The 23,042-nt window shown below is 39.5% G+C and overlaps 1 protein-coding gene across 3 annotated transcripts in view; it reads right to left on the bottom strand.

Moving 5' to 3' along the window:
* Nucleotides 1–3,279: 3,279 nt before the first annotated feature.
* Nucleotides 3,280–23,042, bottom strand: part of PALS2 (protein associated with LIN7 2, MAGUK p55 family member) — a 58,047-nt gene continuing 38,284 nt past the window's right edge. For 2 of the 3 annotated variants that reach the window (XM_065751776.1, XM_065751775.1), the window contains exons 4-12: nucleotides 17,013–17,165; nucleotides 16,443–16,670; nucleotides 15,331–15,462; nucleotides 13,777–13,876; nucleotides 13,158–13,223; nucleotides 11,949–12,110; nucleotides 9,568–9,770; nucleotides 9,043–9,171; nucleotides 6,855–7,083 (exon numbers count right to left, since the gene is read on the bottom strand). In XM_065751776.1, coding sequence (XP_065607848.1) covers nucleotides 6,907–7,083; nucleotides 9,043–9,171; nucleotides 9,568–9,770; nucleotides 11,949–12,110; nucleotides 13,158–13,223; nucleotides 13,777–13,876; nucleotides 15,331–15,462; nucleotides 16,443–16,670; nucleotides 17,013–17,165 — 1,350 coding nt within the window. In that variant the 3' untranslated portion in view covers nucleotides 6,855–6,906. Of the gene's footprint in view, nucleotides 3,778–6,854; nucleotides 7,084–9,042; nucleotides 9,172–9,567; nucleotides 9,771–11,948; nucleotides 12,111–13,157; nucleotides 13,224–13,776; nucleotides 13,877–15,330; nucleotides 15,463–16,442; nucleotides 16,671–17,012; nucleotides 17,166–23,042 lie in introns of those variants that run through there. The other variant, XM_065751777.1, reaches the window with a different exon arrangement.

Consider the following 23,042-nt stretch of genomic DNA (forward strand, 5'->3'; position numbering starts at 1 on the left):
AGGGACCTCTGGAGATCACTATCACTGGGATTTGTTTACATAGGAAAAAGCCCCCCAGGTGTTCTACAGAAACCGAGTTTAAAAAAAAAGAGGCATTGTTTGAGCATGGCAGCCCCCAGGCTCAGGTCCGGCCCTTTATGTGCTCTCTGTGCTTCTGAAAGCAGCATTTTAAGCACGTGAACATTGAAAATAGCTCAGGGTGGGGATACACAGATCCAAAGAGGCAGCAGAAGCAATGAGTCTCTCTCTGTATAACTTTGTCCCACGCTTCCCTAAGCTAAATGAGGAGAGCTTCTTGTGACCCCAGCTGCACTGCACTGATCCAAATGAATTCAGATTCCACTCGGTCCATCCTAGCTGGAGCACTGATTGCTCGTGACAGGCTGGCTCCAAGGTTAGATGGGGTCTTCCCAAGAAAACAGAGGTGGTAAAAGGGCACTAGGGTCCTCCAGGACAGACTGGAGCTTCATTTTGCTCTCAGCCTTCTCTCCTGTGTCGCTTCCTTGATACCCTTCTTGATAGCCTTCTACAGAATGGGGAAGACCCCACACCTCTGCAATTCAAAATCAGATCAGGATGGGGGAAGGTGAGGTCAGCAGTTCTCTCCAGCAGCCTCAGCTTTGCTGCCAGAGCTTTCATGCACACTGCTGAATTACAGCGTGAACCCAGGAGACCGAGCCCTTCCTGGGGTAGTGAAAGGAAGCAGCTCTGCTTCAGCAGTAGCAGTGGCTGAAGAGGCCCTGAGTGCTCTGCACTGGATCAGGAACAGGAGGGCAGAACACTGCCCTTCCTGGTGAGGTGAGGCTTCACGGCCTCCTGATGGCATCTTTCACTCAGCTGCAGCTCCCATAAAGACCAAAACAAATCCAACAACAACAAAAGTGTAGTTTTTCCATATTAAATCTTTATTATGTACAAAAATATTTTGTTGGGAATTAACAGAATTTCACAATTTGTACATTAATATTGTTACGCTTGGCTGTGTTTGTTGTGAAAATATCAGCTGTGAAAAAGACAATGGGGGTTTTAGAAAACAAGTTACCATTTAAAAATGTCCCGTGTAGGAGCTGACCCCATCGACACAAAGTCAGCAGTGCTATCAAGTCCCACCTCCTTGGCCTGCTCTAGAGCACTGTATTCAAACAACAATGAGTTAGCTACTAAATCAAATTCAGTTTCATATTAGAAAATGCATTTAATAGTTCAGATTTTGTTTGTAGGATATTCTCAGCTAATAGAAAGTATTTCCTTACAGGAGAGCAGTTGTTTGCCATTTACGAGTTTCAAATCCAGTTTAGTTTAATATTCTGTAGAAGGAAAAAAAAACAACCAAATCATGCAAAGCTTCTGTGAGGGAACAACAGGTGTGAGGGTCAGCGAAGGGAAGAAACGCACACTGACACTCTGAACACGCATTTAAATCAAAACACTTCAACGAGATCTTACACCTTGGGGTGGCAGGGTGCCAAGGTTTGTGGTAGGACCTAAGGAGGAGGTTCCCCCTTCTATCGGAGTGCTCAGGTATTATGTACAGGAGATGACCGCATGCGCCAGGGGCAGGGAAAGCTCAGCATGCATTTTCAGAGCGGGAAGAATGCCTTTCTGCAGCTCTGCCCGTACAGAACTGCACAAGGCAGTCAGAAAAAAAAAACCCAACAAAACAACTTCTGCAGCCAATGATTTCGCTGCTGCTCCCAGAGCTGCACAGGTAAGTTTTGGCTCCAGCACCAGTAAAGGGACTGGGAATTCAGCAGTTTGTGGAACAGTACCCCACTGTGGTCCAAAATGGAGAATTCAAGTAAGTTAGCACTGTTCAATTTACTTGCAGTATATTAACCCTAAGTAAGTTCTATTTCTCTATCTACATATATCTATAAATTGTGTGCGAGTACACTTCTACTATTTGGAAGCCAAAGCTGCCTCTGAAAAATGTGTTAATTTTACAATTGTTTTGAATGCAATCCAGTTTTTTCTTTTGCCTCCAGTCCAGGCTTGCCAACAGCTCGTAAATACCAGAGCTTATGTTGACCACGGTGTCCTCTAAAGGAGGCAACGTGAGAAACCCAGACAGCTCCTGTCAGAGATTGTTAGAAATGTGGAAATCAAAAAGGGTGGGGAAAAAGCAAACAGAGCAGGGCCAGAACCTCACCATCTTCAAGAATGACAGCCCACCAGAGAAACCGAAGCACCTTTCACTGAAGAAGTCCCATTAACAGACAGCTAGAGGGATATTTAAGGCAAGAGGTCTGGCAGACTGGAAGTCGTTGTATGAGCTAACTGCTGCCTCAGCGTGGATGGATCCATCCCCAAACACTTCTGCAGAAGTAGTATCGTTAAGTTTGGCAATAACAACGCGATGCTATAAACCTTCAGAATCCGGGGGAGGCAGGAAACCCTGCAGGAAGCAAATGCTCCACAGGGATTAGCGTGACAGATGTGACAGACTTCCACCTGCAATTAGTGACAGAGCTGTACCTACAGGCACCAACTGTGACTGGGAAGCTACTGCAGCAGGCACTATGGATGTTCTGAGAATTGGCATCTGCCTCCAAGTTCAGTCTGAATGATGAAGATGAGGACTGGATGGGAAGCTGAGGGACAGGGAGAGAAGTTCGGGTTGGATCGTGTACACAGGAATAGCCTGTTTACAAACAGGTAACCCAGCTCGCCTGATTTCTGGAGCCGTGCTCTACTTGTCATTCTCCACCGGTCCCTAAGCACAGCAGAGAGGCAAACTTGGCTTCAAAGAGTCCCTAGCCAGGAACCGTCTGTCTTCAAAGGAGAAAAGAAAGTTTCCTATTTATTATCTGAATCACCCTTAAAAAAAAAAAAAAAAAAAAAACCCACAAAACACTTCCTGAACACTGAGCTGCCAGCAATTTGTACAGCAAATCACTCAGGTGGGATTTTAGAGGACACAATGAGTTAGGACAGAAGATAGGGGGAAAAAAAAGTTGCATTTTGAGCCTCCTAAGGTTGTGGCAGCCTACATAGACAGATTCAGAAAGAGCCAGTCTGCTATCCTGCAGCTTTTGTATGACCGAGGACACGGAGCTGCACTGAGCTGAGAACTGCAGGCTCACAATACCACATTGGGTACAGGCTTATTTCCCTGGCCCGTGTCAGTATGTGACACTGCTCCCATTTTGCCTTCATTTTTTTTGCTTGCAGATCATTAAAGCCCTTGGTGAGTCTACGCAAGATGACATATTACACCAAACTTTACCTGACTGCACGTTGTCACATGATGTAGAACCTAAAAGAGACCTGCTAATCACGTGGGTATGAATGCACCTAAGTATTTACATTAAGGTTGAGATTGGTGTAGAGTTAGGGGAAGTGTTGGTGCATTTAAGGAAATAACTTACGGGTCTTGGCATATTGACTGTGTTTTTATGTATAGCTTCTCATACAGAGGGCAACTACAGTGTTTCTTCTATAAGTAAGTCTCTCTATATGTACAGAATTTTACAGCACCTCCATGCACTGTTTAAAACATAGAAATTACAGATAAATATAGAATTTTTAGACTGAAATATCTGTATATTTAGAAAAATATACATTAGTAAACACAATAAACCAGGTAGAGAAGTGTACCAGTTCTAAAGTCACACATGCAGGTACATTTCTGGATTAAGTCATGGTAGGTAGCAATGTGGTAGCAGACATGAGCATTTTTGTTTCACCAGCCACATACACACATATACACAGACAGCTATTTGATAATTCATTTTTCTAATCTACTTAAATATTTATCTTGTGATACATACCACGTATCTTAAACATTTAGCAGCATCTTCACCTCGCTCAGACACACCTACTGTTAGTAACAGTCAATGTAAGACGTCTTCCTGTTGTCTGCAAAATGAATGCTCAGTACAGATGAGATGCATGACATCCCAGCTATTTATCCCCCGGGAATACTTCAAACAGCTCTTGTATGAAATGGCTTCCCTTGCTCAGAACTCGCCTTTCACAGCATCTTTTCCCTTCCAGCAATGTGCAGGTCCCTGTCCAACTTCTGACCTAGCACGCTGCAACAGTGGAGTCTGTCACCACTGCGTACATGACCAACGTGGCATCCTCGTTCTAAGACTCTCCAGGAATGCTTTGGTTTAATAAAAGTAACTTATTTTCATTCCAGTCACCCTACCAGGCAGCAATAAACTAAGCAGAAAAACATAATCCCAAAACACTATACACCTGCCAACACGGACTCTCAATTTGCATGATGTAGCAAACAGATGCAAGGAATGTATTTTTTTTTCCTTTAAACTGTGACCATCCAATTAAAACCTGCACGTGCTCTGATGGTGAGTGGTCGTTGAATGCATCCTTAGCAACCCATTGCTTATTGCTTCAGACTGTACTTCTCATTAGCATCTATATTAACAGCAGCAAAGGGTCAGCTGCTGGGCTCCACTGTGCTGACTTAGATGTGCTTGGCTGTTACGCACTGTGTGGAGCTTCAGCAAGAGCTAAAGCTTCTGGCTTCAGCAAACTTACTGCTTACTACGTAGGCTCTTTCCTCAGTAAGATCTCTGAGATGGAAATAGGAGTGGCGAGGTTTCTGTGACTGAACCTTGGTGTCCGCTCTCATGCGATTCGTTTGGCTGAGTATATGTCTGCAGAACGATGAAGAGAGGTTTGCAATATCAACTGCTGTGGGGTGGAAACTGAGGAATCATCTCATTCCGTTCTTTAAGAGTGAGCTCAGCCCACTTTTGGCATCACAAACAGGGTATTTTCTGACTCGTAATGAAAAGGCATCGCATCTGTCCAGGTAGCACATCTTATTTACAGCATATGTAGGTCTCCTATTACACAGTATACAAACACAATTCAGTCACGTTCAGCTTACAGTGCCAAAGCAAAAGTTAAGCAACAGCTCTGCTGTCTTTGCTGCTACATAAAACACTCCATCTATTTCTCAGGGCGGTCTCTGAGTGACAGGATCACAGAACACATCTGTGGGAAAGGCAAATAAAGGTCTGGTGCTGCTACTGCCACACTTAAAAACTCTACCCAGCTTAAATAAAACCAGAGCAAACAAAACCAATAGAGCAAAGTAGTGGCACGAATTTTCCTTACAGACTTTCAGATTCCCTCCAAAAGACTGAAATCTCAGTGCTGGAGCCGTGACGATGCCCCGTGCTTACACACAGTTCTGACAAACATTCCCTAAGTACACTGCCATCCTGAGCTGCACCCCCTGCCAAACAACCAACTTCACCAGCTTTAAAAACAGGTGGGGTGGTTTTGCTTTCTGAGATGTGTGCTTTTCTTACATTATATAACCGTTTCTCACGTGCACACAGAAGTCCTCAGGAGCCCCAAGAACCAGTACTGCATGACAGTGCACAAGCCTCTTCCTTCAGATGCAGTTGTGAGGAAGTTGCCTTTCTGATAGCGTCCTGTATCACACTTTGGTGTTGAAAAAGAATTCAGAAGCAAAGGTGCCTGTCACCAGATGGAAGAGAAATTAAGCGCACAGATGACTTCTGATTAGCCTGTAAGCAATGGTGAACGTTGCTATATACAACAGCTAGCACAGAAATATAAAGTGTGATCACAAAAAGAGCAAGTCTTGGTGACATGCTCTATTTTTGTTTTGTTCTTGTCAAGCAGAAACGTATACTAGCATAAGCTTTGATCGACGAACCTAACGTGACTTATGTCTATGAGCCTACAAAGGGGAGAACTGTCACCAAACACAAAAAGAAATATGTTGTACGACACTAAAGTTATGAACAACGTTGCTTTTTAGCAGGAAGCTTCCAATTCACAAGCTATCTAATGAAAAAATAAATTCAATTAAAAACACAACGCAACAAAGAGCACAGAAATTCCATTACATCACACTCAAAAATACAACAGTTGATCACACAAATTTTCCAAAAGAGAATACAAAACTCAGCTAGATATCTCAGGAAATTAAGCCACAGATCACTACATAAATACCAAATGATGTCCTAAGAAAAGAAAATGCTGGTTTGGGTTTTTTTTGTTGGTTTGTTTTTTGTTTTAAATCAACATGTTCTCACAGGAATGAATACAGCAGTCGTAAATATTAAGCTCTACTCTACAAGGCTCTGCTATCAGGTTCTCTCTCTGGCTGTATCACCTCTGTACTGCACGACCTTGCACACACGCTCCCTGCTATGGGTGCTTCCACCACGAGAGGCTTCTGAAGGGCTGGCTCCCAAGAACAGCCGACGAGCAGCTTGCAAGGTATTGCTTCGTGTGGTTTCAAGGGACACATAAGGGAACCTACAGAACAGCTGTCTAAACCAAGAGACACCAGGAATTTGTGAAACATCAAGACTGCTTCAACACTTGGCAGAAAGAAGCTGGAGCAATGGAGCTGTGTGTTGCTTGTTGCTTTTAGCATTTATAATTCTGCTCCTGTCAAATCATCACTTTTTAAGGGAAAATAAAGAAAAAAAAACATTAGTGTTCTTTCCTAATAAGAGCTATAGACTTTTGACCGGTTAAACACTGACATTAACAAGGTTTACAAAAATTGTTTCAAGTATCCTCTTTTTAGTCACAGTGAAAATGTAAGACCAAGACGTAAATGTCAAAGTGAATGACTGAAAGTTCCTCAGATGAAAAAGGCAAAGGTACTAAATCAAAACGTATAAAATGCTTAAACGCATTTCCTTCATGTGATATGAATAGAAAGGTTATCTGTAAAAAGTTAGAAAAATTAAAATAAATTACATATCTAAGTACACTTTCCCTTCAGCATTATTATAAAAAGTCAGAACAGTGTACTTCTGAATATACACAGAGTAAAAATGCACAGGCGCCGCAGTTATCATCGGTATCTACACCACATCCTGTCACGTGAGTTTGTTTGCTGCAGTAGATTTTATTTGTTACTTAAGCTCATGGTCAGGAACCTCAGTATACCCAGCTGATGGGGACCCACTGCGGCTCCAGCCTCAGTTTCTCGACGGCAGTCTGCAGCTTCTCAAAGGCTTTGTCCAGGTTGTCGTTTACAATGGTCAGGTCGAAGTAGTGGTTGTAGGCTCTCTGGATCCGGGCACTTTCATCCACTGTTTTTTTCAGATCAGTGTCCTGGTGAGAGCATTACTCAAGTTACTAGGAACGTTAAGACTTGCCAAACCCTTACTGAATCAGAAGTACCAGCTCGTGACCAGCTCGTAGTATGAATGACTTAATTTAAAGCTTTGTACTGCTATCAATTAATATACATATATATATTTATAATAAATCCACAAAACTTTCCAGCTAAAATGCACTGATGGGACTGAAAACCTTATACTTGGTGTCAACGGTGTTAAATATGCAAATGCCCAATACCAAATGTCACACGTCCTGCCATTTTTAAGCAAGCTGATAACTTGCATGGAAGGGGCCCTGTATGCAAAACAGCCAATTAATCACTTTGTGTATGCAACTGACAACTCAATCGGAATAGTTAATGCTTTGGGAATAATTGGATCAGTTATGTACATATGCCTCTTTTTGCTTCCCTACAGAAAGCACCAAAACCCTAAGAGTTTAAATTTGCCTGAAATGAAAGATCATGAAAGCTGTATTTACAGATGAATCTCAGATCCTCAAAGTGCCACTACAGTTGTAAACAGAAAAGCCAAAAATCAACAACTATGTGAACAGCATTTCCTTCACAGTAAACGAAGGAGGGAAGCAAATGCAGCAGCACAGGAGCCAGAGCTCTTCCAGCAGTGTGGGAAGCCAGGAGGAGTTCAGACAGGCCCACAAGCAAATGATATATGCAACACCTGAAATGCACATTTCTTCTTTGTTTGTTCAGGAAGCTGAAGATGTCCAACGTTATGATGCAGAATCCGTACATATTTTCAGTGTAACTATCCTCATTCACAGAGGAAGTAAAACTAAAGCAAGGATGCCCCTTAGGGAGTCAAACTTTTGGAAGTACAGGAAATTACTTTTATACTTGTCTGAACAGTTTGAATCTTGCCTCTTGATTACACAAGGCAAAAGTCAGCATGTGGGGGAAGGAGGAAACACAAAGCACCCACGGACATACTAGAATCCATAGCAACCCGAGTCCAGGTTTCTCAGCCTGGACAGTTTCTCATGTCGTTAACAGAATGGAATCTCACACATTTCAAGAGAAAAAAAAAGTCAAAAAAATCACATGTCCGTTCAGCATAAACTAAATCACTTCCCTTTTTATAGCTCGGAATGGCCCATCGGCATCACACAAGCTATCACTACTGCCTAAGCTCCACAACTACAGCTGAGTTGTCAGCGTGCCAGGGCTTTCCTCAGAGGGGGAAGATGCACTGCTGAGCGTAGAGAATGATTTCATTAACTGCTCAGCCTCAGTTTTTTTATTTTTTGTGCCCGTTTGCTATGCCTCTCACTTGCCTCTGCTGGCTCCCAGGAAAGGAGACAGGATCTGAGGAATAAAATGTACCACTTTCCTTTACATGACAAACCCAAGGAATGTCACTGGATGAGAAGCTTTTCAATGCCTGTTTCTGGCAGCTCTCAGCCATTCTGGTGCAGCGTGTGCTGCTTGCAGCAGTGGAAATGAGATCCAGTTGAATTCTGGTTGCTTCCTTTGGATTTTTTTGTTTGGATGGTTTTTAACTGTCCCTAATGTCTTTCCTAAGGATTACAGATTGTGTTTTTAAGGCACAGCTATAACGTAAAGGCAAAGCTGAAAAGAACAACTCTTCTGGGGGTGAGGTGGTGAAGTTCTTATTATGTAAGTACCTTTTCTTCACATCTCCTACCATCAAGGTATCTGTAACATACTGTAAATAATCAAAGGTGGCACTTCCCAAAGAGTACAATCCAAGTACTCGCAATCAACATTGTCTGTAAGAGGACTACTTTTAAGGAAGAAGCACTCTGCCTTATATATAGTGTTTGATTAACTCCTACTAAGCAATCAGCAAAAATCTTGCCTTACTCTTCTTGAAGACTTTAATTTTAGAAAAAAAAAATATCTGTCTAAAATTAAAAATAAATTAAGAACATCCTGTTCAAAGCAATCTGAATATGAAATAATCTGCTTACAGTGAGAAGTTTGGTTGTAATTCCAGCATCTACCACAGCCTTGTGCATAGCACGCAAAGTCTCCAACTCTGGAGCAGCAATGAACACTACGTAGGGCATGAATTCTGAAGTCCTCAGCATTTTCAGGGCCTGGAAGCAATAAAAAAGAGAGGGGGGGGGGAATAAAGAAAAAAAAAGAATGGCTCAAACATCCCCATTGCTTAAGGAGCACCACAAAACTATTATGTTATGAGTAGAAATACAGGATAGGTGAAGATTTTTAATTCTATTTCACAAACTCCTACACTGCCTTTTGAAATGTTTAGTATCTTTTTTTTTCTTGGCTAAAAAGAACAACTGCTATTCTGTAAGCAGAGTTTGGTTTTTTTCCACCATCTTTATAACGTATTCCATCTAAGCCCCATAAACACACAAATCCAGTTGGCAGCACTATCTTTCAGCCAGCTAAGAAGCCTTCAGAGTTAAAGGCACGCCTCATCAACATTATCCTCCAACTTTTTGAGTGTAATATTATGAATGATATACCTGTGGATTCACATCCAAGATGCAAGTCCTTCCTGTCTGAACAACTTCAAGGATAGAATCAATTTTAGTGCCATAAAGATTTCCTTCGTATTCTCCATGCTCTAAGTATCTGCCAGCTTTAATATCCATCTCCATTTCAGCTCGTGACACAAATCTGTATGCTTGTCCATCCTTTTCATCATCCCTTGGCTTTCGTGAAGTAACTGAAAAGATTTAAAATACGAACTGAATGTTAATCTTTTTGTACTTGGAATACACGCACGTGACTGGGCTGCCTTTAAATTATGGAGATTATAATAAGACATAAAGTGTAATTATCACTGTTCCAGATACAGATTCATCCATTACTCTCAGTTTCCAGAACTGAGTATAGCCCTTCCCATTCTCTTTATTACTGTCTTTCCTATATGTTGCTTACCCATAGTCATTTCTTTTTCCTTTGCATTACTCCTTGAAACCATACACAGTATGCATTTAAATCACTTTCTTAATTATTCACTGACAATAATTATTTAAATGAGTTGGAAATGAAATGGAACTTCTATGAAATGAAACTGACTTCTGAAAATCAACCCATCACACATCAAAATCCACTCCATTCTACCTCCCCCCCCAAATATTATCACATTCGTCACCTAGTGTTATTCAAGGCAGAATTACCTGAAGTTGCTGTAAGAAAAGTTAGTTCAAATACCAGAACAAGCCCAACCACAGCAATGAGAACCTTTCCAGGACAACTTACCCTTTACAGAGAAGAAGTTTCACTGCAGAGAAATTAAAGCCCACACTTAAGTAAAACAATAGCATCTAGGTTGCATATTGGCCCACTATATACAGCACAGACATTATTTAAGCAAGAAAGTGCTTAAATAATACATTATAAAAGAAAATACCAGATTATTACCTACTTTGCTTCCCTATCACTGCATTACTGCCCACTATTTGCAGTTTGTTAGAGTTGAACTGTGGAACTTATCAACAATAACAGTGAATGGATCCCATTGGCAAGACTGTGATACAAGCAGAAAGCATTCTCCCCTCATTTCTATCAACTTCATTATTACCAAAAACTCAAGTCTTGGGAGCAAGGATCTTCTGAAGCCGTTAGTAACAGAAGTATTAGTACAGTACCTAATCTTAGACGAGATTCTACAGGCAGACTGGAAGTCTAATGATTGCTATAATACTTTATATTAAAAAAAAAGCAATAAAAATAGAGCAGTTTGAAATAAGCTTTGGAGAGTGAGATGTGATAGCTCACAGGCAGAAGATGACTTGAGAGTTCAGGAAAAAAAACAAACAAACCAGCAACTTTTGCTGGATCTAAGTCCAACACTAAGGACATGCTTTGACAACAATAAATAATGGGATTTCCAAAGGAAGATTTCATTTAAAAAAAATGATGCTGTGCCCTCGGCCTTTTTATTAGTTACACAGATGGTTAGTGCACTGGCCAGTTTTAATTGTTAGAGAGTCAGCAAATGAGGAAAGAGACAGATCTCTCTTCACACAGCACAATTCATCTTTAAGACCTGTGCCTCCTCTCCTGTTAGCAGCCCATTTTTTTTTTCCATCTAGAAACAGAAGAAACAGATTGACTTGGAAATTCTGAAGGGCAGGAGGAGAATGGTAATGTAGCTAAGGTTCTTGCATCAGTGTTCAAACAGAAGACTGGTGTTTTGTTTTTTTTAAAGCAAACACCACCACAGACCCTGTAAATGAGGAAAAGCAATCGACTGTAATAGGCAAGAAAACGAATATTTCAGTAATGGAGGAGGGGAGCAAGTTCTTTTTCTGAAGCTGATGGGGAGTTGAAAAGATAGATGACAGGTTTAAGGCTAGAAGGAATAAAACATCAGATAAATCATATGGACCTGAAAGATCACAAATGCTCCCATTTTGCTGGAAGTCTAAATGTTTCCTTTCCCTACATTTCCAAGACTACAGTAACAATTTATAAAGCCTACAATGCTTCTACAGATGAAAAAACTAAACAGCAGACCTGAGAAACGCCACTGGCTGATCATTACAGAAGACTGCTGCTTGCAACTTCTACAATCCCCTCAAGTGATGGCAACTGGCACTGAATGAACCCAGCAGGTGGGTAGATACTTAAATAGTGGCAGGTACACATACAAAGCTGTCTTCTGCAGCAGCAGTTATGGTTAATTGGTAGTTGCAAATATTTTGACTGTAGTCGTATGCTAGTTCAGTTGTCCGAGAAGATGAAGGATGTTTTTTTCTTTTGTTTTCCCACAATAAACAATTTATATACTTTGAGAAATTACTTCTATCACAAATCCATGGGATAGGCTCTGTATGTTTTCCAGATAAGACATTCAAAACATGGTATTATTACAACAGGCGTGCTAACAACTTACATGGAACTGTAGTTCCAAACCTAGTAGGATTCAGTACTATAAACCGGTTCTTCAAGCTTCTTCGTCCCACTCCTTGGGCCCCAATTAAGACCAGTGTTTTCCTCTGAAAAGGAGGCATTTTAGCTACTTCTTCATAGATCTGGATTTCGTGACGATCAAATTCTATATTGAAAAGAATACAAAAAATAGCTAATACCTGGACAGTAAGAAAAAACAACGAGTTCTACTGTATCTGAACAGACCAAAATGGCTCTATAAATAGTAGCCGAATAACTAAGTCTGATATAGGCTTTCTTGCTTTAAATTCATATGGAAATAGAACATATTCGTGAAAACCGTAAGGTCAGATTATTGCCTTTACTTCCAAGGAGAAATTACTAGGGTGATCAGAATGGGAAAACTGTAGTTAATTAGTGAGCTGCCAGAGAATCACTGAATGGTTGAATTTGGAAAGGACCCTCTGGAGATCATCTGGTCCAACCCCCTTGGCTCAAGCAGGGCCACTAACAGCCACTCAGATCCAGATGGCTTCTGAGTATCTCCAAGGAAACTTCCACAACCATTCTGTGCCAACATTCAGCCTGTGCCAGCACTCAATCACCCACAGTGTAAAAAAGTGTTTCCTGATGTTCAGAGCTCTCTGAGTTTCATTTTGAGCCCATTGCCTCTTGTCCTTTCACTGAGCACCACTGAGAAGAGCCTGGCTCTGTCATCTTTGCCCTTCAGGTATTTCTATGCATTGATAAAACCTCTGCCTGCGGCCTTTTCTTCTTCAGTGTAAACATTCCCAGCTCTCTCTCTCTCCTCATAGGAGAGATGCTCCATTCTGACATCTTAGTAGCCTTTCACTGAACTCTCTCCACTAACTCCCTCTGTCTCTTGTTCTGGGCAGCCCAGAACTGGACACAGGACTCTAGCTGTGGCCTCACCACTGCTGAGCAGAGAAGGACCACCTCCCTCAGTTCACTGGCAAGTTACAATTTTTTTTTCTCTTTTAACACAGTTCTTCAATGACTTCCACCTACTGAAATGTGTACTTGGCATCAATTTATCTCCACTGGTCAAAACTGCTTTTAAACAACAAACCTTCCTGACATATTAAATATATAGCCAAAAAAATCATGACAAATCTTTCAGCTTTGGATACACCAGGCTATTTGAGTTTAAAAGCATAGAGAGCTTTGATTCATAAGTAAACTTAAAAGCTACCTGCATTTCTTGTAGTGAGATACATCATCTTTTTCTTTTTTTTGCTAATTGTTCCACAGAAAGGCCCTAAAAATAAAAATTGAGACAAAATCATCATTTTTGCTCAACATTTTTCCTGAAAGAATTTACATATCTGATTTCCGTGAATACGTGAAAGTTTACATTAATTGCACTTAAATAGACTATTTTCAAGAAATTATTACCTTCCTTTTTTTTCAAATTCATACATTCTAGGGAAGGACATTATATCTGCCTTCAGATACATTACAGAGTGTAGTAAGAGTAGAACACAGAGGAAAGAAAGTAGTTTTCCAAGAAAACTGGAAAAATCCTAGAAAAATCCTTCAAAAACATTTATTAACTTTCAATGGATATTATAAAAATATCTTCCCACCTCACTTAGTTTTTATCAACAGGCAGTGAACCTGATTCATGTATCTATGAAGGCTACGCATGTACTTTAGCCTCTGTCCTTCACTAAAAGCCCAAACGATACAAACATAACCACTGGCATTCAGCAATATTCTTATACAACAATTTTCAAGTATCTGAGAAGATAGTAAAAGCAAAACAAACAGAGTAATAGCAAAACATATCCCTGAAATCTCTTAAATCTCACCTGAGTTGTCCCAGTCCCTTCTAACAAAAGCCTTTCTCTTCTCTTCCAGGAACTGGCTGGGAATAAGCCCTGCACTTCCTCCTTCTTTGACATGACTAGCCTGGAAATGAAAAAATAAAAAAATCAGAGGTAACACATAAGAAGCATTTTTCTCATGACATCTTGATGATGACTGACTCTTATGCTGACTGAACTCAACGGTGAAGGCTCTGAAGTATCTGGTTCCCATTCTGTTAACCTCCTCTAGCCAGCCACATACTTTTAGCACAAAAATCCTAAATGGAATTCAATGGCTACAGCTCTCAAGTGACAAAAGCCAAGACTTTGTAGTACACAGTACATTTTGTCTTCTTGAGCAACTCCAAATAGGTTCCAGCACAGCTTAATAACTGTCATTTTACAAACTGGGAATGCTATATACACATCTAATAAACGCCTTCAAGTTTTTGTCTATATAACTGGAGATTTAAATCTGAGTAACTTAAGTATTCCTGGAAATGAAAGCTTGGCTAAGATTTTCTAAAAAGTCATTTAGTGGCAGGCCCAATTCTCTGCAAGATTAATGCATACAGTTATGAGATGTTACTTCTCCATAACTAGCTGGCCTGTCACTTCCTAACAAGACCTGTCTGCTTTTCAAGATGTGTGCTTTTACCTATTAGTGATTTGCTGATTTTTCACAGTTCCTGAGTTCTCAATAACAGTCTACCATTTCTAGAACAGACAAGGAAAAACCTAACTTTCCTTCCCAGCAGCAAAACCTGCAATAGTACTCTCATATAGGCAGAATGCAAAACAGTCATTTTGCCACTCATCAAGGGTGTTCAGAAGCACATTGGATTTATTTCTCCTAGATACCCGCAAGTTACATGCTGAAGAATTTTGAAAAAATTATTTAGAAGACAGCTTGTAAGCTAAACATCAAATTGCTCTGAAGTTTCAGATTGTTCAACTTTGGAAATTAGCTACCTTGGCAGTAATCAATGTTCGGCATTCCCTCACACGATGAACTGTTTATATTTGAAATAGTGTTGAGCACTTGAGCTACAAACATGCATGTTATAGCTCAGAAACACTGTCCTCTACGGTGAAAATAAAAGATACAGCTTCTGTATCTCTTCTCACCCCCTCTTCAAATCCACAGGGTTCATTTCCCTCTCTCTCCCCTCAGCTCTGAGCACTCAGGAAGGGATCCACTCCTTCCACAGTCACTGTCAGAGAAGGCTTACCTCAACTAAGATAGACAACTTGACGCTAGAAGTTGTTTGCTGCTAACTGATTTTTGAATGCCAAGGCTTATGGTATACAAAGACAAATAAATAGTAGTAACAGCAAAAACACAGTGTTACACACATAGTTTATACCATTCAATGTCCACTAGTACTGCAATTGCTTATATTTTCACTTAGAATACTAAGAGCTTGAAGCTGGATTACAATGTAAATATATCTCTTCTACCTACTGCTAAGCAGAAGTAGTTTACATTATTTAAAGGGTTTATTATCAAGGAAATTAATGATTTTTTTTTTTTTTACAATTAATTTCTTTACCAACCTGCCACCAATTTGGATCTTCCCGGTTTACAATCTGAAGAATTTCTCCTTTAGAAAATTTCAACCCTGCTTCTTTGCACGGGATGAGGTTGTCATTATATGGATTATAATCAAAATGACATTTCACAAAAACCTGAAATGTAGAAAAATTCACAGTGCTTAAGCATTATAAAATACATTCTTACTAATTCATCTGTCAGACTGACTAGTGTCTTTACCTACAGCATAACAAGTTTGACATGACTGAATTTGCATTTTGCAAGTAAGATGCAAGTTACAGGAAAAAAACTGACAAAGAGCACACCAGCTGAGAGAGCTGGAATAATCTGCAGCGCAAACCTTAGCTGAGGGAGCTTCCAGACAAAAATAAAAAGGCAGTTGCTCTACTGGACAACATATTCACGTCTGCACTTCAATATATGCAACTTAATTAGTAATCTAACTTTATCTTTCTTAAAAACACAAACATTTCTCAGAATGCAAACACTGTTCTCAAGGTTTGTTTGATCCCAAGAATTACGTGTACTATTGACTCAATGTTTTAAGACAAAGTATGCTGAATGTACGCATAACCTATTACATTAGTGGGCATTAACATCCACTACCTAAAGAAGTCCTATAAGATGTTTCAAACCTACTCCTTTTGAACAACAAATCACTTCTGCATTGGAGAAACTGACCGTCTACAGCAACAATGAAAGGATATGGAATAGCCACTACCCAAGTTCCTTCCCAAAGGCAATGAATTCAAGCTCATCTGTTGAACAGCATGTGTGTCTGAATTCCATGAAACTTTACCTGGACACGGATCATGTTAAAAACATACACACTTCACTGAAGTTTAGAGTGATTGCAGCTGACTCATCAGAGGTCAAAGAAACAGATTTGCAGGAATCCAAATGCTTATCAACTAATAATTTTTTAAACAGACTTATCATCTTAATATACCAAATAATCCCATTTCTAACACGTATTTTAAAGCAAATAAAGGTCATATCTCTTCTGCTAATATTAAATACTCAGAAAAAAAAATCTCAAAATCTGTCTGCTCCTATCCACTGAAGTACCAAGCAGAAGTTCTTTTGACAGAATTGTTAGAAAAGAGCTACTGACCTGTTGAGGAATAACCGCATCTCTGTAGCTGGGAAGAATCTTCAGAGTGATGCTGCCACTAATATTTTTCAGCAGTTCCTGCAATTCTTTTGGATTGTTTCCAACCTCGTGGCCATTCACCTCTTTAATAATGTCACCTACATGCAGAAGACCTTGTCGATCTATCATTCCACCATGGAGAATTCGTGCTATTACCAGGTCGTTGTTCTCAACTCTGAACGTAACACCCTGAAAGAGGAACGTGACCCTAGTTTACCACTGTTTGAATTTAATTGTTCTTGGTGGCATACAGTCCTGTCATTTTGTACAAAGATGAAACAGATGCTGTGTTAGTCAGTTATGCGAGCAGGTAAATCTGCCTAGTGACTGCCTGTTTGTTAGGCCATAATTTCCTAAAGAGAACAGGGTAGAGAACACACAAATCTTCCTATTTCTACCTCTCAGTAATGACCCATTAAATTATACAATATGATAAGAGTAAGAATTAAAACTTAAAGCAAGAAATAAGGCATGTGCAAATGCTTTCACTTAAACTTTAATTTAAAGACTTATTCATCTTCCATCACTTACCAGAGGTTCTCCCTCTCTTTTGTGAATTCCAAGAATACGAATGGCATCTACTGGAACAATCTGGTTGTTCGCTGAAGAATTACTGACTTCTGGACTAGAAGGAGGGGAATCGTAACATTTTGAAGCCACAATATCATGTGCTTCCAAGAGTGACTACAAGGGAACAGAAAAAGACATTATTAAAAATCATGAAATAATCATTTTAAGAGGATTTTCCGCTTAACAACCACTGAAACTGCTGTTCTAGGATCTGATATTGAAACATATTTCACATGGCAAAAATCAGTTCTTATATTTGTACGAAACAGAAGCACTCACATGTCCTACTAACCATACTGGTTTGGCAAATATGTTCTCTTATGCAAATACAAGTGATTCTTCTTAAGGAAACATAGAAAAAACATTGTTTATTTGCATGGTGTGTATGAACTTACAGGAAACAGAGCTTCACCTAATGAAACAGTATCCAAGCAAATGGTTAAAGTAAACAAACAAGCAGCTGCAAAAAGATGAACGTAAGTCATCATTACATACTTGTGTTTAATATAAGAAAGATTTCCTCCACATTAATTTGGAAGTAACGGTACATTAAAGATAATTGCAGGTATGTAAGAATTTCTAGCAATCTGCAGAATGAGTACTTTCTGCTTGCATAAAACCAATGCAGAATGCTAGCAGAAAATGAATCCAAGTTGACAGAATTCACTTTTTGTAAAGCTTAGATCTTACAATTAATGGTATTTTCACCAGTTCACGTATGTAAGTACAGATGAAAAGGAGGAGATTCAAACAAATGCAATCATCTTCGGAAGAATATTAAATACAGATTTTATTTTCTTATAAAAAAATGCTTTAAGATTTAAACAAAAGATCTGTTAAAACAATATGTACAGGTAAAACAAGATCAAATTTGTGAATTGGATGGCAGAGGCTTTCTGTGTTAAAGAAGAAAACAGACACACTATAACCACCACATAATGTAGTCCAAAAAAAAAAAAAGTGCCCTGTGATGGACAGTCTCTCTGACACATATCACAGAAGGAAAACAAGCAAGCAGGAGAGATGGCTGTTAGGCCTATCTTACCATAAGCAACATAAACAGCTTTGTTTCAAACACTGACCTGATAAGATATGGTCGTAAGTTAGATTACTGACTGGTGTCAAATAAGTAAAGAGAAGTCAAGGAGAACAGGACATCATAGGGAGCATGAGTGGTAGTGACACACATATGCCAGAGGAAATCAGCAAACAGCACTAGGAAATGGAGCAGGCCGACAGGCCTTTGAATTTAACAATTTTGCTTTGCAGCCTGTTCCATTCTTCTGCAAGTAACCTCAAATAACTCAAAAACTGTGCAATCACATTAATGCAGTCCTAAGCTCAACGCGAAAATCCTCCAAGTGCCATTTCTGAACAGCCATTTTAAACCACCCACTACAGAATGACCCTGGTGGTGTTTTAACTTGAGATTGAAGGAGCTGCTAGTTCATCGATTTTGCCCCCGTCTTTAAGACTGTGAAGACTTGTGGCTGCTCTCATATTCTGGACACAAAGCAAATGAAATTAAATAGGAAAAGCTGCAATTTATTTAAATCAAACAGTAGTTAGATGGTAGCAATTTCTAATTCTTCATCACCCAAGATACATTCAATCCAGAAACCAGAGAACAGATCTCCATTTGCCCATGCGTGTTAAGCAACGTTTTACCTTTTTTACATTTCCAAAATGAAACCAACTGGTATCAGCTATGTTTTTTGACACATTACCACAGATAAAACAAAGCAGATGGACCCGTGTGATAATTTTAGTTTTCTCTTTTGGTCACACACAAGAAAACAATTGTTGCCAAAAGTTCTGGCCACAAACCACTCGATTTCTCATGGAGCTCACACAGAAGCATGTTGTACACCTCACTGCCCTTAACAGTTATCTAATTTATGGATTACGATCGGATCCTCAGCCAAATAATGACTATTAAGCAAACAGTGCCATTCTTTTCAAATTAACATGCTCCGTAACACTCTTCAGTTCTTAAAAACTCATCTCATCGTTCACATTCTCATCCTATTTATTCACTCCATTCCATGGACAAGCATGAGTTCTTTCAACTGCTACTTAACCATCTGTCAGTCACAAAATCTTTTTCCTGCCATTTCCATGATGGCTGAGTCACAGAAGGACTATCAGGGACTGTAAATTGCTTCCCATAATTTTGTGCAAAATGATTTATTTGAGACAGGAAATGTATTGGTTTTCAAAACAAAACCAAAACACAATCCCACATAGTTCATTTACTACATTCCCGTAATTAACTCTCACACAAGAATTGATAATCAGGAGAAGAGAAGGCTGAGGGGAGACTTTATGGCTCTCTACAGCTACCTGAAAGGAGGCTGTGGAGAGGTGGAGATCAGACTCTTCTGCCACATAACCAGCAATAGGACGAGAAGGAACGGCCTCAAGTTGTGCCAAGGGAGGCTCAGTTTGGATGTAAGGAAAAATTTCTTCTCCAAAAGAGTGGTCAGGTGCTGGAATGGGCTGCCCACAGAGGTGGTTGAGTCACTGTCTCTGGAGGCGTCCAATAAATGTTTAGATCTTGTGCTAAGGGACATGGTTTCATGGGGAAATAATGGACAGTGGGACTAGGTGATCTTGGAGGTCTTTTCCAACCTCAGTGATTCTATACCAGGTTTAAAGGACCGTTTCCGTCAAAATGGGCCACGGTGTGTACTGCTAAGGAGCACTTAAAGTGACATGGTGAGAGAGGCCAAGTAAATATATTCCTTGGATCGCTCTCCAACATGTTATGTTGATCACAGTTAGTCTCGTATTTCAGTAATATAGTTGAATGACTGGAGAAAAAGTTACATGGATTTCACTTTTTTCCTTCCTATGGTATCTGAAAAAGCTGTTATCTTCTGCTGCTGCAACTCCAAAGCTCCCCTGAAATCTGACCTTTCCCATGCTGGTGATAGAACGCTTACAAAACCACAGGAAAAGTCTGCAAAACAACGTGGACTCAGCAGTCTGCCTCCATAGATGATTCAAATTTTCCTAAGTATATTATAGATAAAAAGCATCAGTAACTAGCCAACACTGGGTAATTGTGGAAAGGTTCTTATGGAAACAATAGCAACAGTGCCTGAATATGGCATTTAGAAGAGTTCTCAGCACTTCACAAGAGACACAGCACACTGGAAACACAGAACTGCGGCAGACAGAATGGCTCCTTTCTGCAAGATACAGTCAAAAAGTAATCCATAAACTTAGAACATATTCTTTACTTTTCTACTGTTGTCTTCATTTGCCAGGCAAAAAAGAATAACACATTTCTAAAATTTGTAAACAAAGTAACATTAAGCATCCAGGGCTCTCTTCAGCACTGAAGCAAAATTCAAATCTTGGTTTTCCAAGCAAAACGGAACAAATAAACAAGAAACCCACAACCAAAAACCTTTCAGCATGACCTATGTAGGTTACGAAGCACTGCCTGACCCACACGATAACTATTTCCCCAGTGATGTCCAATAGAACGAGCACATTTCAAATGGGCCTGGGGGAGAGGTACAAGCCTCAAATTCAGGACTGCTTTCCTAACAAATCAAATCTCAGATGAAGCAATCTTCTTCATAGCACGCCATGAACGCAACTGCATTTTTAAAACAAGTTTCCAAAAAAAGAATCAATTAAAACCTTTCCCTTCTTCTATGTACTAAAAAGGAGTTCATTTTCTCTGATAACACACTTTGTAAATTACAAGATAATCAGTGAAGTTCTGGCTGCTAATATACATGTGAAGAAGAAAAGAGAATTTTAAGGACTGCCCTGGTATGGTAAGGAAATAGTTTAGAGCCTTAGAGAAATCAGCAAGACTGCTAAGGAGACATGAGTATTAAGAAAAACAGATATCCTACAAATTATCTGCCTAGTAGACAACTTGAGATCACTTTTCTAAATAAAACATTTTTTAAGGTATGATTAGCCACCATAAAGTTAACTATTAGGAGAAAATATTACCTGCTTTCAAGATGAAGTATTTTACTGGCAACAGAATTTACTACTATATGCAGTTTGCATAATTCTTAGAAAGGTGAATGCATGTTTAACCTCTCCAACAGTGCAATGCTTCCAACTCCTTGCTCTTTCCTTGAGGCAAACTCTCTCACCACTTCTGCTCTCCAGCTACTGTCAAGACTTGCTATAACTTTTACCATGTAGTGTATGGCCCTTTGATAAATACTGTCCTGATGGCAAACCATCAGTGGTGAGGAGCTCATAAGAGCTTAGTATTTTCCACACTTTGACACCTGAAAAACGTATTAATCAAAAGAGTACAAAGTGGAAGGGAGGAAAAATCAGAATGAAATGAGAAAAGAGAAACAAACAGTCAAACACAGAAGTATAACCATAAGTGCATGTATGCTCCAGAAGCCAGTTCCTACCCAATGTATCAACTGTAAAAGTGGGAAAAAAAAAGTTCTATAGTTTAGTAAACTTCAGCACTATGCATCTTAATAAGCTATTGCACCAAACACTTGTACATCACCTTTGAGACTTGCGTGCCAAGGTAGGATACAATTGTAAGGTGATACTGTGGTAAAGCAGTAGCACCCACTGGCAAAATATAGATAACCAGTTTCTAAAACAGTTATACAGTAGAATCTGTGAAACCTCAGAGAGTGATGTTCTTCCTGGTGGCTCACTGCACAACTTTACCAAATTGGAGACAGAACGAAAATTCATTTTTCTGTTATTACAGAATACACTGAATTTTTTCATATTTAATTCCTTGAAGAATTTAGAATATGTCTTCCTGGAAAAAAAAGGGGTAGAAAGGATAAATAATGACTCTGAAAGTAAGTGCTGACTTTCAGAGAAAGAGATCTAGAGCCTCTCCTTTAGCCTTAAAAGAATACTGCGTCCACATTCTGGTCTGCAGTTTTTCCTAGAAGTTCTCCTGGAGCAGCTGTAACTATGATATCAGTTAAATAAAAACACTTACTTGAAATAATGCAACTTTGTCCTCAGGGTTTGTTGGGTTTTATTTGTTTGTTTGGTTTTTTTGTTGTTGTTGATAAGTTGTTGGTTTTTGTTCTGTTTTGCTTTTTGTGCCTGCCTCCAGATGGGAAACAGAAGCACTAAATTAAGGACCAAGAAGTGTAACATTAATTTTAGGCTTCCAAGCTGAATCACATCAGATCTAAGTAGCTTGCTGTTTTTGTCTGTACTCTTATTTTTCTGCAAATGAGACCAAGTGCCTCACAACAGCACTTGAAAAATGAAAAACACAAGCTTAAGCTGCTTTCACATTCTTTTTTTTTAAGTGAACTCAGTAATTCCGAACTCCTGAACTCTAAGTGAATGATAGCTTAGTTCTCAAAAGGCAGTATTTAACTACCTTATCCATTAAGTAGTATTTTCCTTTCTTTAGCTTCCCACCTGATTCTTTGTGTACCATCCAATTTTTGCACCAAATGAAGCAGGGTGCCCTAAAAATACCTTACTTCTCTTACATACCCATGACTCACTCAATGGAGTACTGTAAGAAGGAACATGCAATCTTCTTCAGAGCACGCCATGAACACAACTGCATTTTTAAAACAAGTTTCCAAAAAAAGAATCAAACAGTATAACTGTGAGTCTGACAGTGACACAAAATAAACTGGAAGTTTCTAAAGGAAAACACAAAAGCAGAATATTTTTGCATCATAATTACCAATTCCTCCAAAAACCATCCTCTCCTTTTCCAGTCCCAATTTTTGCTAATGGATCAAAGACTGATTTGAAGGGTCATTCCCCAATAATTTTCTAAATCAAAGCCTTTGGTCCCCTTAGTAATGACACACAAATAAGAGCAGACAACAGACTGCTCTTCAGAACAGCATTCATAACAGTTACATCGTTGCTGTGTTTGTATAACATACAACTGAAAATTTAGAAAGCAAAAATCAACCCAACATGATTAAACTTAAATAATGTTTATATGGCTCTATACCTGTCTGCCAGAAGATGTGTTTATGGTGTGGCAAA

The sequence above is a fragment of the Cyrtonyx montezumae genome, unplaced genomic scaffold, assembly GCF_038088225.1.
Source record: "Cyrtonyx montezumae isolate F1298 unplaced genomic scaffold, pur_monq_1.0 scaffold_8, whole genome shotgun sequence".
NCBI classification, from domain to species: domain Eukaryota; kingdom Metazoa; phylum Chordata; class Aves; order Galliformes; family Odontophoridae; genus Cyrtonyx; species Cyrtonyx montezumae.